Below are 19,933 nucleotides of genomic sequence, written 5' to 3' on the forward strand. Positions count from 1 at the left end.
TATATATATATATATATATATATATATATATATATATATTACTGTCAATCCTGAGAGCCCTAGCAGCTTCTGACACCTTTCATAATTCTGATCTTTTATGCACAATGGATTTGTCTCTTGCTATTTGACCATTAATTGTATGTAAATAGGATGAAATATGTTCATCCTTACAGTAAATTGGATGAAATAGGTTCATCCTCTGTCTGATTATATGCCATCAAAGAGGCTATTCATTGATTTTGTAACTACCCATGAAACAATGGGACTAAATTTGGTCCTTTCAGGTGCCAAATGAGTGATATTTGGTCTTCCTTCAGCTTTGTAAATGCATTCAGTATTCATTTAAGATTTTCAGGTTTACTTGTGCTTTCCTTTTCTGCATAATCTCATCAATTTTTTTTTTACCATTTTTTACAGTTTGCCTCCTTTGGCATCTCTTTTTTTCTTTGATCATATGGTTGCTTCTCTTTCATTGATATCTCCTTTCCCTTGACGAAATAATTTGCATTAGGAGAGCAGGCTTATCCAAAAGATTAATGATATCGAGAGAAATACAGGATACAAACTTCGAATTTTGGCGCAAAATTACCCGGATACACCTGGTAGTTTTTATTGTATAGTCTACTGGAGTTTTCTTAGCTTCAATAACTTCTTTTGACTTCAGTTCTTTTGCTGTCTCAATTTCATCAGGATTAGCAATAAAAGATTTTTGGCAAGTCGATGAAAGAACTATAGTGTTTGTTGCCGATCCTACATTTGGTAAGGTTCTTTATCTTTCTTATTCAATGACTGCATCTTTTTTCACTGTGAGGATTTCAAAATTCTCTCCCTTCATGTGATCATTACACTTAAAGAATGGAAGAAGAGCCATGGCATATATAACCTAGTCATGCCAAATGCTTTTATATGCCTTAATGAATTTTCATTTTATGTGTAAACTTGCTTTCTTTTTGTGCATTCTATTTGCTGTTGTCACTATTCCCTTGTGACAACAGCAAATAGAATGTTGAATGTTGGCATGCTTGTATGCATACTGTTGAGGCATATTTCAATTCTCCTATTTTTCATTGATTTTCTGAATCTATACTTGACAGCAGAGCTGTAGCATGGCTGGAATCCGAATCTGAGATTCGGTTAAGATAGCTATCACATTCAACACCTTGATGAATGTGTACTTGAAGACATGAAGTTTGTGAATAATGAAACAGTAGCTGCTTATATCCTGCTTTTTTCTCCCTTTCATCTTGCATTTGAGCCAAGATTTTAAAGGGTATTTTTTTGAAGCATGGTCTACATATCAGACCCTGGAATTAGGACGAAATGACCTGAAGAATTAAATCACTACTGATTTCACTATTTCAATCATGAAATGCAAGTGGATTTTTCATGTGGTTCCAATTACTGCAAGTGATAGATTTTTCAAGTACATTGAATGGTTTTGGCCAGTCGATGACTTTAGATCTGGACCTGTTTCAATCATGAAATTTGGTTTGTTTATTTCTCTTTCTTGAGTTGCAGTATTGATAAAGGATACAGTTGCAGCAACTATCACTTCATGCTGAGGTTGATTCTTGACCTTGTTAGAAGCTAGTAGTTAAGAGCACTAGTTATTGCATAAGCGGTAGATCCTCAAAAGACCTGGTTGGAGCCTAGGCAGAACCAGTTAGCATAGTTGGGACCAAAACAAAAAAGGTAAAGCTTTATATATCTGACAAAAAAGGTGTGTAAACAATGTATATACTGTGTTTTTAATATATCTAAAAAAGAACACACACACACACACACACACACACACACACACACATATATATATATATATATATATATATATATATATATATATATATATATATAAAAGAGTTTGTACACAGTTTATATTCTATGTCACAGGCATTCGGCTAGCAGGGTGCCGCACCCGCGTCGACGCGACTCGACGCGGGTGCAAGTGCGGGTGCGGTACCGGGTGCGGTCAAATGATCCTGGGTGCGTTGACCGCAACCAGGATCATTTAAGTCCATTTTTTTTTTGGATTTTTTTTTTTTTAAAAATTTGCCCTATCACCTATGCTGCGATTTTTTTTTTTTTAAAAAGAAACTGTTGACAGCAGCTGTCTGTCAGCTGTGACAGCAGCTGTCAGCTGCTATTCTTTTTTTTAAAAAGCAGCTCTGTCAGCTGGCTGACAGCAGCTGGATTCTTTTTTTTAAAAAGCAACTCTGTCAGCTGGCTGACAGCAGCTGTCTGTCAGCAGCTGTCTGTCAGCAGCTGACAGACAGCTGCTGACAGCTGCTCTATTTTTTTTTAAAAAAAGCAGCAGACAGCTGCTTTTTTAAAAAAAAAATCGAGGGGAACCCCGACCCCCTATATATATATATATTGACATTTTTGCCCCTGCCGCACCCCCGCACCCGGGTTTTTTGGAAGTGCCGAATCCCCGCACCCGCACCCGCACCCGCGCCCGCACCCATGTGACATAGTTTATATTCCTTTTTTGCAGATATGTATATGTATACGTATATATATATTAAGACATAGTTTATATTCCTTTTTTGCAGATATGTATATGTATACGTATATATATATTAGTAATGATACAGTGCTCCCAGAGCACCTACTCCCACCTAATAGAAGCTTTAGATTTTCAAATTTCTTGAACTTCTTTTGTTGATCACACCCTATAGATATGATCTACAAACATTATTTAGTAGAAAACAAGTTTTGGATCACGTGATTATAGCGTACATGTAGGTTTTTTAAGACCTTTAAAAATCAACGGCTTACAATATATCAAAATTTCATGACTTAAAAATCCTATTTTTATGTCCAAAAACATGATCCAAACATGATTATAAACTATGTTGAATACATCTACAAGGTCTGATTGAAAAGATGCAACCCTTTTTGAGAGTAAACACTGGGGAGTTAACCCGAATTCTATTAATAATGAATGACTTCAGTTACATATAATCATCCCAAGAGGATAGCCAATCCGGTGGCTTATCCTTCCAATACAAAGAATTACAAGAACAAAGAGATGAAAGAATAAAACCCATAGCCAACAACAGCTCCTTGAAAGAAACATTCTGAGTAAAGACAGAAAAATAAGGCTGAAGAGGAAGCACCACGTCCTTCACATGCTGCTGGCAGCAGGCTGCACCACCCTCGACTATTCAAAATCGCTGAACAAATGACCGCACCCACCTTCAATCGGCTGATTCTCATGCTGTTGCTTAAAACACCCAATAAATAATATTTTTCCTGACAGTACGCTACATATGATACCATGTCAAAGCCTCTAACAGGAACTGAACCAAGTCTGAAAGTAAGAACATTTTCTTCCCCACCCAAAACGGATCACTAACAATGCCGATCCTAGCAAAAATCTGAACTGATTGGCGCGTATCATCAGGCCAATCCAATGCACAAAACTGATCCATGCACGCTGCCCAAACATTCACAATCACTCTCTCCTCCAGGGGATTCCCCTTCATGATATCATGAATTCCTAGATCTCCACCAAACTAGTTCCTGCACAGGCTCCAGATGAGGGACCCTTCTACCAAATTTGTTGCATACAAACTTCCAAATGTGTTGGGAGATTCGACACATGAACTGTAGATGAGTATGATTCTCTTATTTACAGCACAAGGGACACCTATTAGGAAAAGCAACTCCAAAACCTATCTTGTGTCAAGTCTTTTATAACAGGCTAAATAATAAACAACCCATGATGTTCTTGGAGAGATTTTCTTGGCCCAAACCAAATTGTGCCATTGATGAGATGAGGCCTCCTTCCAAATATAATCCCAAATAATTTTCCTGGCTACAATTTCAGCACTGCAATTGCCCTTCCACTATAGCTGGTCCCTTCCTTGAGACATTAAAAGAATAAAAACGCTGTCAACTACTGTCCAAGCAGGGAAAGGGAGCATACACACAGATCCCAAACATTGATAGCCCATCACTCACTGAAGTCCGTTTGATATTAGATACACATTTTGTCTCTTTCTGAGATAAGAGAGACAAGTGGCAGACCATTCCATGGATCCGTTTCAAATTTTTTCAGGGTCCCATCCTTAACCTTACAAGACATAAACACTTTAATTTTGGACCAGCCCCATAGAATACCCTTCCAAGCACCAAAACTACATAAAAATTTTGCACCCCAAAAACTCTTATTCCATAGATACTTGGCCCTCATGAATTCAACCCATAAAGAATTGCTAAAATAAATTTCAAAAGCAACCTTTACTAAATAAGCCATGTTGAGCTCCTCAACTCTCCTAAAGCCAACACCGCCCTTCTATTTCGGCTTACAGAGCACATCCCAAGAAACAAGATGACGTTGTTTACCTGAATCCGAGTCCTGCCATAACAAATTTCTGAAGAGGCCTTCGAGCTGGATAACGACTTTCTTTGGCACCATAAAAGAGAGTAGCCAAAATACTGGAATACTAGAGTGTATTCTGTATAAGCAAGATCCTTCCTGTTTAGGACAAAAGCTTTGCTTTCCAACTTTCAATGCGTTGCTGCACCTTAGAAATAACTTGTTGACATAGCACCACATTCAACTTACCAACACAAAGGGGGAGGCCCAGATATTTAATAGGCAGCTCATGCAGTCTCTAATCAACTAATATTGATAACCGCATGGCATGCGATTGATCAACATTCAAAGGAATAATAACTGATTTCAAATAATTAACCTTCATACCTGCTGCATATCCAAACTCTTTTAAGATAACCTTTAGGGAGCCAGCTTGCTCTTTCCTTGGCTTACAAAAAAGGGACATCATCGGTGAAAAATAAGTGCAAAACATGCTTCTCATAACGTGGAAAATCAATGACATCAAGCTGGTTATGAACAACAGCCATATTCAATCTCCTTGACAACCTCTCTATAATAACCAAGAAGAGATAGGGAGAAGTAGGGTCCCCTTGCCTTATACCCTGAGAACTCAAAAAGTTCTTTTCAAGAATCCCGTTTACTACCACACGAAAGGAGGCAGTTGAAACACACAACATAACATGATTCACTCAAGTAGGGTGGAATCCCAACTGAATAAGGGAGCTCTCTAAAAAACTCCAAGATACCCTATCATAGGCTTTAGATAGGTCAAGCTTGAGACATAATGCATGAATTTTAAGTTTACAATACAATCCACAATCTCATGAGCCAACAAAATACTTTCCCGTATATCCTTGCCCTTAAGAAACACTCTCCGATTTTGAGAAATAATTCTGGTAAGGATACCCCGCATACAATTCACCATTACCTTAGATGATTTTATATAAGAAATTACATAAAGAAATGGGATGAAAATCCTTCAGCCGATCAACTCCTGATGCTTTGGAATGAAAGCAACAAGGGTGGAGTTCACGTTCTTGACTATTTTTCCTTTCAGAAAAAAATCTTTCACTGCAAAAGTTACATCCTTTCCCACAATATCCCAACATCTTTGATAGAATAGACCAGGGAATCGTCTGGACTGTAAAAAGCAGAATTACAAATAACAAAGTGTAGAACACTTACTGTTAAAATATATGTATCTCTCTCTCTCTCTATATATATATATATATAAAATACTTGATTGGGGTATTATCGTCTTTTCACATAGTTGTTTTAGCAAACAACTATTTCTTTTCTTTTTCATTTTTCCTTTTCTTTTTCTTTTTTTCTTTTTATTTCTTGTCTCAAATTCCAACCCAAAAGGGGCCCCACATAGAGTTGTTGGGGCCCTCAACGGTCACATTTGTGACCGTTGGGGGCTCCCAACGACTCTATGGGAGCCCCCTTTGGCTCTCCTTTTGAGACCCTTTTTGGGGTGTATAAATAGGGGTGAACCCCTTTGTATTATTCATTCTTGAGAGCTCTCTCTCTTTCAATAAAGAGTGTTTATTTTAGTTTGTGCCTTTCTCAAGGCTTGTTTATGTTGTCCCATAGTGGACTTGGTTATTATCTCTCTTGTGTATTGGACCATTGTTGGTTATTGTGAATGTTTATTAGCATTCTTTATTTTTTCGCATACTTTATTACATGGTATCAGAGCCATTCGGTTCCTAGAGGAAGAAGCATGATATTCTTTTTCACATATATTATCTTTATCCTTCACTTTCTTTGGTGACATCATGAAATCCAAAATCGACCTATCCTTCAAGTTCAATGGAAATAACTACATGATGTGGGCATCGGCAATGGAGAACAACCTCAAAGGTAAGAAACTTTGGGGTTATGTTATGGGTTCTATTTTGGAACCCCAATTAGAGCTCACCAAGATGAAAGGAGGTTATGAAAAAGCTCTTGAGGGAGATGCTTGCCTCAAAGTCATTGAAGACCACCAAAAGAAAGTTGAAGATTGGGAAAGCAACCATTCCAAAATCCTTGCTTGGTTCATGAACAATGTCGAACTTAAGGTATGTGCTAATATAGCTAAATTTCGCCGAGCCAATGAGGCTTGGTTCTTTATGAAGGGTATGTATACCCAAAAAGACCTTGCAAGAGCATATTTCTTGCAAGAAAAAATTAGAACCACCAAACAAGGTGATTCAAGTATACAAGATTACTATAGTGCTTTAAATCCACTATGGGATAAGTTGGCTCTTTTAGAGCCAAAATTGGTAGCTATGAAGGATATTGAACCAAGGCAAAAACAAATGGAACAAGATCGATTGTTCCAATTTTTGTTTGGGCTACGTCCCAAATTTGAGCAAGTGAGGTCATCACTCCCCCATAGATCTACTTTTCCACCAATAGAAGACGCCATTGCCGAAATAACACAAGCGAAAACTAGGCTTGGCATGAGTAAGAACATTGATGAAGTGTTTGCCGTATCCAAACCCGACAATAATGTTAAAACCTATAAACCACCCCATTTTGGAAAACATGAAAACAATAGTGGAGGAAGAAAGATGATTATATGTCATCATTGCTATGAGTCGGGTCACATTAAACCCGCTTGTCGAAAGCTAAATGAAACATTCAAGCCTAAGGTGGCATCCCTTGAAGAATCCTCTACCACCAAAGAAGATGAGGGCAAGAGTGACGACCTTAAAGAAACACTTGGTCAAATATCTATGGCTCTACAACAAATTCGCAAAGCAACTTCCTCCACATCGGGTGCGGCCATTGCGTCTACATTATCACTCGGTACATATTCTTGGATTTTTGACTCCGGAGCATCCTTTCATATGACCCCACATGCAAATGCATTGACCGATGTATGCACCAATCCAAAAAGCTCATGTGTTTCTACGACCAATGAAACTTTTTTAAAAATCACAAGTATTGGAACACTTGATTCTAAAAATTCTCAAAACCTTTTTGTTCCAAAAGAAAGAGTTTTCCAAAGTTAAATTTGAATCTTTTTTCGGTTTCCCAAATTGCCGACCATGGATGTGAAATATCTTTCTCATCTAATGGTTGCTTTGTGCAGGATCTCCAGTCCGGGAAGCGGATTGGGCAAGGCCATAGGAAGGGGGACTTCTATTATATGGATCATCTAAACCTTCCTACAAACTCTTTTTGTACTTATGTTCAAGATAAAAGCATGAAAACTTGGCATAAAAGACTTGGACATCCAAGTTATTAAAAAATGTATCTGTTTTCATTTGGAAACAAATTTTGTAAAGAAAATGACATTAATTGCAAAGATTGCATTTTTGAAAAAATGAAGTCTATTCCATTTTCAACTAGAACATTTCTTTTCACAAGACCTTTTAAATTGGTGCACTTGGATGTTTGTGGTCTATCTCCGGTCATGTCTAAAGGTAGTTACTCATACTATGTCACTTTTATTGATGACTTTACTTGTTATATTTGGATTTATTTCCTTAATCATAAATCAGAAGTATTTTCCTTTTTTAAAGACTTTCATATGAAAATTCAAAATCAATTTCAAAGTAATATATTCATTCTTAGATCCGATTCCGATGGAGAATACTTTTCTAATGAATTTTAAAATTATTTAAAACATAATAGAATTTGCCATCAAAGATCATGCCCTAGAACTCCACAACAAAATGGACTAGCGGAAAGAAAATATAGACATATTATAGAAATGCTAGAACATTGCTTATTTCTAAAAATATTCTATTTTTTTTTAGCCGAAGCCGTCTTAACTTCAACAAACTTAATCAATCAAATGCCTTCTAAATTAAATAATGTTTCTCCTTATGAAAAACTTTTTAAATTTCCCCCTGACTTCAATCGCCTTCACATCTTTGGTTGTAAATGCTTTGTTCTCTCACATAAGAGAGATAAGTTGTCTCCAAAGGCAATTGAATGTGTTTTTCTAGGTCACGGGGAAAATAAAAAATGCTATAGGTGTTTTGATTTCAAGAATAACAAACTATATGTTTCAAAATATGTGACCTTTTTGGAAGATGAAAATGGATTTGAAAAGCTAGATAAACCAAATGAAATTGACTATATGTTCTTACATGATCTTATAGATGATATATGTAATGATTCTATGAATCATCTTGAAAGTATAGATGATACTTGTGAAGTATCCAATATTGAGATATCATCACATAATGATGATACTAATAATGAAAATATTCATGTTTATACTCGAAGAGCACAAGAAAGGCCTATTAGTGCCTTGGAGAAATTTTCTCAACTTACCGAATCTTTGGAAAAAACCCCCGTTAGGCGATCTTCTAGAGAATCCGTTCCACCCAATAGGTTTGTGTCATATGAGTCTCTTGCACCACATTATCGGGCATGCCTAATAGCCTTACACTCATATTATGAACCCACTCATTATAATCAAGCCAAAACTCTACCCCATTGGATTGAAGCAATGAAGGTAGAATTAGATGCTCTAAAAAAGGCTAATACTTGGAAAATAGTCAAGCTTCCTTCACATAAAAACCTATTGGATATCGCTGGGTCTTTAAGGTTAAAACCAAAAGCGATAGATCCTTAGAGAGATATAAAGCCAGATTAGTAGCTAAGGGATATTCGCAAGAATATGGTATTGACTACGAGGAAACATTTGCCCCTATAGCTAGAATGACAAGTGTTAGAACCTTAATAGTTGTCGCATTAACCAAAAAATGGCCAATATATCAACTCGATGTAAAAAATCCATTCCTAAATGGAAATCTAAATGAAGAAGTATACATGGACCCACCACCTGGAGTTAATATTGGACAAGGTCAAACTCTTAAAAGCCTTATATGGTCTTATACAAGCTCTCAAGGCTTGGTATGATCGTTTTAGTGAAATCATGATTAAATTAGGATTTCGTTCATGTTATACAGACACTGCTTTGTTTGTCAAAAATGTAGGTGATAGTATTGTTATCTTATTACTTTATGTTGATGACATGATTATCACAGGAAATGATCAAATTAGTATTATTAATGTTAAAAGTATGTTAAAAGATAGTTTTGACATGTCTGATTTAGGTTTCCTTAGATATTTTCTCAGCATTGAAGTTGCATATTCTTCTCGGGGATATATACTATCACAGATGAAGTTTGCTACAAATATATGTAATAAATCTGGAATTTCAGATGATAAAAAGGTGGAGACTCCAGAAGTAATTAACGCAAAATTAAGGTTGGAGGATGGAGTTCTTCTAGAAGATCCTACACCCTACAGACAACTCATTGGATCTCTCAAATATCTGAGTATCACCAGACCAGACATCGCTCATGCTGTTCACTCTGCTAGCCAATTTCAGTATGCTCCTACAACTGTGCACATGAGTGCTGTGCTCCGGGTCGTTCGATACATCAAAAACACCATAACTAAAGGGCTATTTCTATCCTCATCTTCTTCTTTGGATTTACTTGCTTATACTGATACAGATTGGGGAGGCAACCCTAATGATAGAATCTCAACGACCGACTTCTGTGTTTTTTTAGGAGATTCCTTAATTGCTTGGAGATGCAAGAAGCAATAAAAGTCTCGCTATCCTCTACTGAAGCTAAATACCGGGCTATGACAACTATCATGATGGAACTTGTTTGGCTTCGAAGTCTTCTCAAAGATATGGGAGTTGACATTACAGGGGCTTCAAAGCTATGTTGTGACAACAAAAGTTCCATTTACATTGCCACTAATCACACCTTCCATGAGCGCACCAAACATATAGAGATGGACTGCCACTATGTTCATGATGAGTACCTACGAGGAACAATTATTATGCCATATGTCACATTAGAGTATCATTTAGCGGATTTTTTCACTAAAGCTCTTCCTGCTCCCCGCTTCACGTTTCTACTTGGCAAACTTTCAGTCATCTCTTTGTAAAGTTTGAGGGGGGTGTTAAAATATATGTATCTCTCTCTCTCTCTCTCTCTATATATATATATATATATATATATTTGTCCATAAATATGTATATAATACCTGATAGGGGTATTATCGTCTTTTTACATAGTTGTTTTAGCAAACAACTATTTCTTTTCTTTTTCTTTTTCTTTTTCCTTTTCTTTTTTTCTTTTTATTTCTTGTCTCAAATTCCAACCCAAAAGGGGCCCCACATAGAGTCGTTGGGCCCCCCAACGGTCACATTTGTGACCGTTGGGAGCTCCCAACGACTCTATGGGAGCCCCCTTTGGCTCTCCTTTTGAGACCCCTTTTGTGGTGTATAAATAGGGGTGAACCCCTTTGTATTATTGATTCTTGAGAGCTCTCTCTCTTTCAATAAAGAGTGCTTATTTTAGTTTGTGCCTTTCTCAAGGCTTGTTTATGTTGTCCCATGGTGGACTTGGTTATTATCTCTCTTGTGTATTGGACCATTGTTGGTCATTGTGAATGCTTGTTAGCATTCTTTGTTTTTTCGCATACTTCATTACAACTTACAAGTCCAATAATGGACAATTACAAAGAGAATAGACAAACACTCAAGTGCACACACAAATCCACTAAGGGACAATGCCAAAAGGCTAACAAAAATGTATTCTTGAAAAGTGAGGGAAAAGGAATGCTTTAGATGTAGGGGATGCACCTAGGGGTGGCAATCGGGTCGGGTTGGCGGGTTGTGTCAGCGGGTCAACATACCTCAACACGAACCCGACCCGTTTATTAAACGGGTCGGCTGTGGCAAACACGAACCCGACCCATTTATTAAACGGGTAACCCAACACGACACGGTTAACCCGTTTAATAAACGGGTCGGGTCGGGTAAACGGGTTGGCGGGTCGGGTTCAGGGTTTTACATTGAAAAGTTTATGGGTTGGCGGGTTGGCGGGTCGGGTTCGGGTAAAAGGGTTAACCCGCTCGCCTAACGCGCTTATTAAACGGGTTGGCGGGTTGGCATACCCCTAACACGAACCCGACCTGTTTAATAAACAGGTTAGGCGGGTCGACCCGTTTACGACACAAACCCGTTTAAGCCAAACCCGAACCCGGCTAAGAAGCGGGTTGGCGGGTCGTGTCAGAAATTGCCACCCCTAGATGCACCCCTATTTATATACACAAAAAGAGAGGAGTCATTGGGAGCTCCCTCTTTCATAGAGACGTTGGGGAGCTCCCAATGGTCATAATTATGACCGTTGGGGCCCCAACGACTCTATCAAAAGGGGAGGCCCCAATGTGCAAAAAGGAAAAAATAAAAAGAAAAAATAGTTGTTTTTAAGAAACAACTATTTAATACATATAAAAAGACAAAACTGCCCCTATCGGGCAATACATAATAAAACAGATTATATATATATATATATATATATATATATATATAAACACTCTCCCTCAATCTTTACGGGAAAAAACTAAAAGTTTGCTAAGGAGAAAGAAAAAACGAGTAGGAAGAGCTTTGGTGAAGAAATCAGCCAACTGATATTCCAAGGTGACATATGGCAATGTGAGAGTTCCCTTCAAATATTCATCACAAACATAATGACAATCCATCTCAATATGCTTGGTGCGCTCATGGAAAGTGTGATTGCTTGCAATATAAATTACACTCTTATTGTCACAGCACATCTTCGATGGTGATGAGATGATGATGCCCATATCATTTTGAAGACTTTTAAGCCACACTAATTCCATTGTCGTTATAGCCATAACACGATATTCGACTTCGGTTGAAGATAAAGATACCTTTTGTTGTTTCTTACACCTCCAAGAAATTAACGAATCCTCTAAAAAAATATAAAAACCAGTAGTTGAGATTCTATCATTTGGATTACCACCCCACCCCACCCCACCCCAGTCAGCATCAGTATAAACAGTTAAATCAAAAGATGAGGAAGAGGATAAGAAAAGCCCTTTCGAAATGGTGTTTTTAATGTATCACACAATCCTTATTACTGATGCCATGTGCACACTGGTAGGGGCATGATGAAACTGATTGGCCGCATGAACAACATGAGCAATATCAGGTCGGGTGATGGAGAGGTAAGTGAGAGATTCAATTAATTGATGATATGGAGTAGGATCTTCAAGCAATACACCATCTTCGAGTCTTAATTTAACATTTATGACTTCTGGGTTGTCCACCTTCTTTTCATCTGAAACTCCTGACTTAGCACATATGTCATCAGCTAATTTCATTTGAGAGATAATATATCTTCTAAGGGAGTAGGCAACTTCAATTTCTAAAAAATATCTCAAGAAACCCAAGTCATAAATATCAAAAGTTTTCTTAAAGATTGATTTAATTTCAATCTCTTTTGTCGTTTCCTGTGATGATCATATCACCAACATATAGAAGAAGAATCACAATTGTAGTACCTTTTTTCTTGATAAAGAGGGTAGTGTCAGCATAACAAGAGATAAATCCTAAATTAATCAAAACATTACTAAATTTGTCATACCAAGCCTTAGGAGCTTGTTTAAGATCATACAAGGCCTTTTTAAGTTTTAAAACTTTTCTATTTAAATTCACTTCTTGAGGAGGTTCCATGTAGACTTCCTCACCAAGTTCTTCATTCAAAAAAGTATTTTTAACATCTAATTGAAAAATAGGCTATTTTTTAACTGATGCAATGACAATGAGAGCTCAAACACTTGTCATTCGTGCTACTGGGCAAATGTTTCATCATAATCTATTCCATATTCTTAAGCATACCCTTTGGCAACTAACCTTACTTTATATCTTTTTAATGATCCATCAGTTTTTGGTTTTAACTTTAAACACCCATATAGATCCTATAGGTTTCTTTCCCAAGGGTGGATCAAATAGGCTTTCTTAAGATCATTAAGTTCAAATTCCATTGCTTCATTCCAATGAGGGTATTGTGTGACATCATTATAATGAGATGATTCATAATTAAACATGCTCCAAAGTTTGGAGAGAAAGAGTCATGATACAAATTTACTTGGAGCACTAGAGATACAATTTGATTTTCTAGGTTGGGATTCTTCTAAAGATATATTTTGAGAGAACTTGTCAAGGGCACATCGATGATTACCTTCATCTCGTCTAGTATACACGTGTATCATTTGATAGATGTTTATTCAAGTTCTCATGTTGATCACTATCCTTATCATCAAGTGGATGCTTACTACTAGAGCCATTGTCAAAAGATTCAAATACCTCAATAGAGTTAGGCTCATAATTTCTTGGTAATAAATCAAATAGAAATGAATAATCAATGTTTTCTCTTAGTTCTTTGCTATCAAATCCATTTTCATTTTAAAAAAAAAAGTAACATCTTTTGAAACATAAAGTTTGTTATTTATTGGATCAAAACATTGATATCATTTTTTATTTTCTCCATGACCTAAGAAAACACACTCAATGGCTTTTGGAGATAGTTTATCATTTTCATGAGTAAGAACATAATACCTACAACCAAAGATTCTTGGTCTTTTAAAATCGGGAGTCATTTTAAAAAGCTTTTTAAATGGAGAAACATTGTTTAATGAGGACGAAGGAGTTCTATTAATTAAGTTGAGGTTAGAACAACTTCGGCCCAAAACTTTTTTGGAATATCCTTGGAAATTAAAAGAGTCCGAGTGGTTTTTATTACATGTCTATGCTTTCTTTTCGCTAGCTCATTTTGTTGCGGAGTTCTAGGACAAGACCTTTGATGACAAATTCTATTTTGTTTTAAGTAATTTTGAAAATCATTAGACATGTATTCTCCTCTCGAATCCGATCTAAGAATAGAAAGGTTGCTTAGGAATTGATTTTTAATCATTATATAAAATTCTTTTAAAAAAGAGAACACATCAGATTTATGATTTAGAAAATAAATCCATGTATATCTAGTAAAATCATCAACAAAAATAACATAATATGAGTAACCTCCTTTTTATATGATAGGTGAGAGACCCCGTACGTCTGAATGTACTAATTCAAAAGGCCGTGTAGAAACAAAAGTTCTTTGAGGAAAGGAATTGCTTTCAATTTTCAAAAAATGCATTGTTTACAAGATATATATTTTTCATTACATGTATTTCCCAAAAAAGAAAAGAGAGACATCTTTGAAAAGCTAGGGTGGCCAAGTCTTTTATACCAAATATCAATACTTTTGACATGTACAAAATTACAAAATGACTTGAGTGGAAGAGACAAAAAATTCATAAAATAAAGATCGCCTCTCCTATGACTTTGCCCAATCAACTTCCTTGACTGAAGATTCTGTGCGGTGCAATCTTTAGATGAAAAAGAAACTTTGCAACCATGATCGAAAATTTGAATGCCGAAAAAAATATTTAAATTTAATTTTGGAACCAAGCTTATTTTTGGAACAATTTTTTTTTTAGAATGTTTTGAATAAAGTGTTCCAATACTTTTTATTTTTAAAGAAGTTTCATCTGCAGTTGAAACATAAGATGAAGTAGGATTAGTGTAAACTTTGGAAAGAACATTCTTATGAGGTGTCATATGAAAGAAAGCACCCGAATCAAGAATCCACATACCTGGAGGAGATTCAATGGTGCCACCCGAAGTGGAGGATGATTTGAGAAGTTGTTAAAGTGCCTCCGATATTTGATTAAGCGTGTATTTAATATCTCCTCCATTTTTGCTTGCTTTTTCTTAGGTGTGATTTCTCCAACGGAAGTAATCTTGCTTTTAAGCTTAGGACATACCGGTCTAATGTGTCTCGGTTCATTACAATGATGGAAAGTGACTCCCTTCCTATATCCGCTATTATAGTGGGGCTCATTAGCATAGTTATTTGGTTTTACAAAGTGGGGTGGATTATAGGTTTTTACATTGGAACCCGACCTAGTAACAGCCAAAACATCATCATTCTTATGGGTCATGCCAAGACGGGTTTCTCCTTGACATACCTCGGCAAGAGCATCTTCAATATGCATAGCTTTGGTCTTATGAAGGAGAGAAGCCCTCACTTGTTCAAATTTTGGTCTTAGGCCATGAAGGAATTGAAAAAAATGGTCATTCTTAATTTGCTCTCTTCTCATTTCAATATCTTCGGGAGCCACCCATTTAGGCTCAAGAAGAGCTAATTTATCCCAAAGAGGGGACAAAATGCTAAAATAATCCTGCACACACGTCCCCTTGCTTAGTGAATCTAATATTATCTTGATAAAAATATTGTCTAGCAAGATCCTTTTGGGTATACATATCCTTAAGAAAGAATCAAGCTTCATTGACTCTTCTAAATTTAACAATGTTGACACATATTTTTATGTCAACATTGTTCATAAACCATGCCAAAATTTTGGCATGGGTACTTTCCTAATCCTCTACCTTTATTTGATGATCATTGATGGCGTTAAGACAATCATCCTCAATGAAAGCTTTTTCGACACCTCGTTCAACTTTGGTGAGCTTTAACGATGGTTCAAGAGAGTTTTTCATCACAAAACCCTAAAGTTTCTTCCCTCTAAGATGATTTTCCATAGCCGATGCCCACATCAAGTAGTTGAATCCATTAAGTTTGAAAGAGAGCTCCACCCTTGATTCATGATCCATGATGACAAGAAAAAAATTGAGACAAAGAAAGTGATAGCACCTTTGTCTAGATCTTCAAATACCACAAGAAATGCTTCCAAGATCAAGAGAACCCAAATGGATCTGATACCATGTAATCTATATCACATGGGTATGGGTGCGGGTGTGGGTGCGAGTGCAGGTGTGGGAGTGCGGCACTTTCAAAAAACTTGGGTGCGGCAAAAAAAAAAAATTATATATATATATATATATATATATATATATATATATATATATATATATATATAATTTGTGCAGGGGAGGGGTCGAGCCCCTCCCTGCGCCCTCTTTGTGCAGGGGAGGGGTCAAGTTGATGAGTTGGGGGGGGGGGGGGGGGGTCTGGGGGATCCCCCCGGCGCGGGTCCCATTGCACGGTCAGCGGGCGGGGGTCTTTGGGGGGCAGTGCCCCCCAGAAGATTTTTTTTTTAATAAAAAAATTGGACACAAATGACCCTGAGTGCGGTCAATGCACCCAGGGTCGTGTTGACCGCACCGAATGCCGCACCCGCACCCGCATCGCGTCGATGCGGATGTGGCACCCGGTTTGCCGAGTCCCTGTGACATAGCATGTAATGAACTAAGCGAAATTACAAATAAACACTTATAAGCCCAATAATGGACAAGCACTCAAGTGCACACACAAATCCACTAAGGGACAATGCCAAAAGGCTAACAAAAATATGTATTATTGAAAAGTGAAAAAAGGAATGCTTTACATTTGTCACACAGACTCTTCTAATAGGGCACTGCACCCGCACCCAGCTTAGTGGATTTGGATACAACTTCCTTTGTGTTAGGTGAAGTCAACCACACCGAGGTCCATTTCTATCCAAAAGTAGATTCAGTTAACCCTAATCAAGTCCATTTTTATCTATATTATATATATAAATACATAAATGCACACAAATACACTTAGTGTTAACTTAAAATTGTTGATGTTTCAATAGTTTTTCGAGTTTTCATCTCTTCCCTAGTCCTGCAGCATCAGGCAGAGAATTAGTTTGCCTCCCAGCTGTGGTGCCAACTAATTCCCCACACGCTGCTGTTGATCAGAGGTAGCTTGCGGGCCTTCAGCAACCAGCCCCCATCATCACCCAACCCCCACCTCCTACATCCCTCAGTCTACATCATCGACTTTCCACCTCTACACGCATGAATACCAAGTTGGCACATCCACAGATTTTGGTGAAAATTCAATGTCGCAGCAATCCTCGAAGCATCTCTCTCTCCGACCTAAAAATCTAATATGATGAGACCATGACAAGACAAAACCATTATTCTTGTTTTGTATTTCTTCATTTTTAATGGAATAAGAACCTTTCTACTTTCTTTTTTTCCCTAGAAATACATTGAAGACATAAAAGCTTGTGTTCTCCAAGTTTCTTTTGTGTTTTCCGAGTTTGCATCAGCTTGTTTTAATTACCCGATATCTTAGGTTTAGTGATGTGAAACAATGACTCTTAGGACACCGGGGTTCAGAATACGGGGATGAGTAGATTTACCAGTTAGTAAATTTCTTATTTGCATGAGCATGCTGGTACATTTGTTATTTACTCTTCGGAGACCAACTTCATTCCATTTTTTTTCCCCTGATGTATCTGATAAACAAAGTATCTACTGAAGTAGGTTTCTGTAATTGGCACCAAGAATGCGATCAGAACTTCTGCAAGTTGATGGTTACATAACAGAGGGTGCTTTCTTTTTTTGAACATGGGGTATTAGCGCTACATTTACTTGAGACACATGGGCAGATTTTTTTTGGAGCAATTATTAATGACAATTTTTATTATCCTCTGAATTCATTTACAGGAAATATCCTTCATTTCAACGTTGGAGAGCTTGTTGATGCAAATGTGCCTCGTAATTTTTGGAGCCGAGTAGCTGGAAAATATGGGAATATGTTTTATTGGAAAGAAAAGGTATGTATATTTTGTGAATACTTGTTCTTTTGTTTGGCTCTTTTTCTCTATGGGATTTCACCTTCCATCCTTTTATGGGAGAGTTTTCAACTTATATTTGGCTATCTCTATCAACGGAGCAGGGGGAGGATGCCTCAGTTGAAGCTGCTGTGACGGCAATAGCTAACTGTTTGAGGGATCCTAATGCAACAAACTGCTCTGAGATAAACTAATAGGTTCTCTGTTGTATGTTCATTTTTTGTGTACATCTGGGGATTTGCCTAAAGTTTTGCTTTTGTGGGAAAGGGGAAAAAGCTGTACCATTTTGACCACTGGGATGAAGGAAAAGACGATTCAAGTTTGAATTCAGTTTCATATGAGCTCTTGCGGTTTCTCTATCATTATATATATATATATATATATATATATATATATATATATATATATATATATATATATATATATATATATGCGTCGTGGCTTATTTATTTAGTAAAAACATGTTTTTATATCTAATTAATTTGATGTAAGGATCGCTCTTTATTGAGAACCTCGCAGCAAGAGGCACTCCGTGTGAGCTATGAACAGTGGTTATTTCATATCAGGTGACAAACCATGGATGACCCTAACTAAATAGGTAGAGCCCTCGTGGGCATAAAAGCTCTTTTGCTTTTTGGTCTCTATTTGGGAGCCTGGTGTAGGAGAGTGCCGGAGTTGTGTCACTGTTTCTTTGATGCCCTCCGTTATTTGAGAGCTGCGATGTTGCCAAAACACTACATTGAGGAGGATGTTGATTCAACTCCATCCTCAACACTACATTTCGATGCCATTTTAAATAGGATATTGTTGTCATCACAACATTTTGATGCACTTGGTGATTCTAGCAACCTTCAGCGATATGGCTTCTTCCTCTTTCTCTAAAATTCTAGGGTTTTGTTGGCTATGGTTTAGGGCGAAGGTGGGGTTGATTGCTTAACTTCTTTCTCTCACCCTCTGCTGATATTATCACTATGTGTGCACTGGCTAGTAATAGGTGATTAGAGAATAAGAATGGTGATATAATTCTCTTTTCTTTCTCTTTTTCTATTTTTTTTCTTCAAATGGGACAATGGAAGGTGATTCACATTAGTAGTAATATAATGATATACAAGATTTTTTGAAAAAAATAGTTGCATTGTTATCTAGTGGCGGCACTTCACCAAAATATACTTAGTGGTGAACCAAATTTCTTAAAAAAAGTGCTTTATGCATTATCCAATATGTAGGCTACATGTGAAGGACAACATACTTTAGACTTTCCTGCCTATATGAAATAACTATAACTATAATTATAATTTTTCTTTATAATTATTAAAGACGATAAACTCTTCTTTCACATGCTTAAAAAACTACGTTCATGAATCCTTTGACTTCTTATCCACAACTGTAAAAACTACTAGAAACATCTCACTATAAAGATCAATACTATGAACTAACAATAATATACTCATATATCTTTCTTTTAAAAATGTGTCATCTACTATAAGAACTAGAGGGCATCATTTCTAAAATCTATTGATGCATAGATAGAAGAATAGGAACATGTACTTAAGTTAATCTTTTTGATCAGTATAAATGTACCGTAGCGATCATCAGATAATTTTTATCAAATAAACCAAATAGGTAGGAAGCATCTTAAAGGACTCTTCAAATTAACTATATAGTGTCTCTCTCGTTTGCTCTCATCCATCCACACATTTCTCTCGACTGATGTCATTCATGATTTCTCTTGGAGTAATCTTCAGGTTATCATACACATATTTGCGAATGAATAACACCTAAAATCCACTTAAAAGATATTCTTTTCACTATAATGTTGCCCAATAATACACCACATGTATGCTCGCTTTCATACTTCTTTACTTGAAAGAACGTTGCTTTGTGCACCTTTGTGTAATAGATCTTTCAGGGGTAATCAACCATACTTTGTTGGTTCTTTCTCGTGCATACGATCGTTACCTTGCTATTTCAGTTTTTCACGAATTTTGCTTTATAATTATTTATGATCTCACGATCATTCAGAAACTCGTGATAGTATTGAAGATCATTAAATCTTTTACCAAAAATAATTTTTAGATCATTTAAGCGTGTTGTTAGCCACTAAAAATATTTACAATCATTAAGTTTTTTGTT

General features: G+C 36.7%; 1 protein-coding gene across 1 annotated transcript in view; it reads left to right on the forward strand.

The window, feature by feature from the left end:
• LOC149822406 (thylakoid lumen 15.0 kDa protein) overlaps positions 1 to 18,126 on the forward strand; it is a 43,998-nt gene extending 25,872 nt beyond the window's left edge. The window contains exons 3-6 of the mRNA XM_089980826.1: positions 512 to 602; positions 691 to 759; positions 17,673 to 17,782; positions 17,905 to 18,126. Of these exons, the coding sequence (XP_089836952.1) occupies positions 512 to 602; positions 691 to 759; positions 17,673 to 17,782; positions 17,905 to 17,994 (360 nt within the window). The 3' untranslated portion in view covers positions 17,995 to 18,126. The remainder of the gene's footprint in view (positions 1 to 511; positions 603 to 690; positions 760 to 17,672; positions 17,783 to 17,904) is intronic.
• Positions 18,127 to 19,933: the final 1,807 nt, after the last annotated feature.

This window comes from Nuphar pumila, chromosome 11 (genome assembly GCF_984573655.1).
Source record: "Nuphar pumila chromosome 11, dmNupPumi1.hap1.1, whole genome shotgun sequence".
In the NCBI taxonomy this organism is placed as follows: Eukaryota; Viridiplantae; Streptophyta; class Magnoliopsida; order Nymphaeales; family Nymphaeaceae; genus Nuphar; species Nuphar pumila.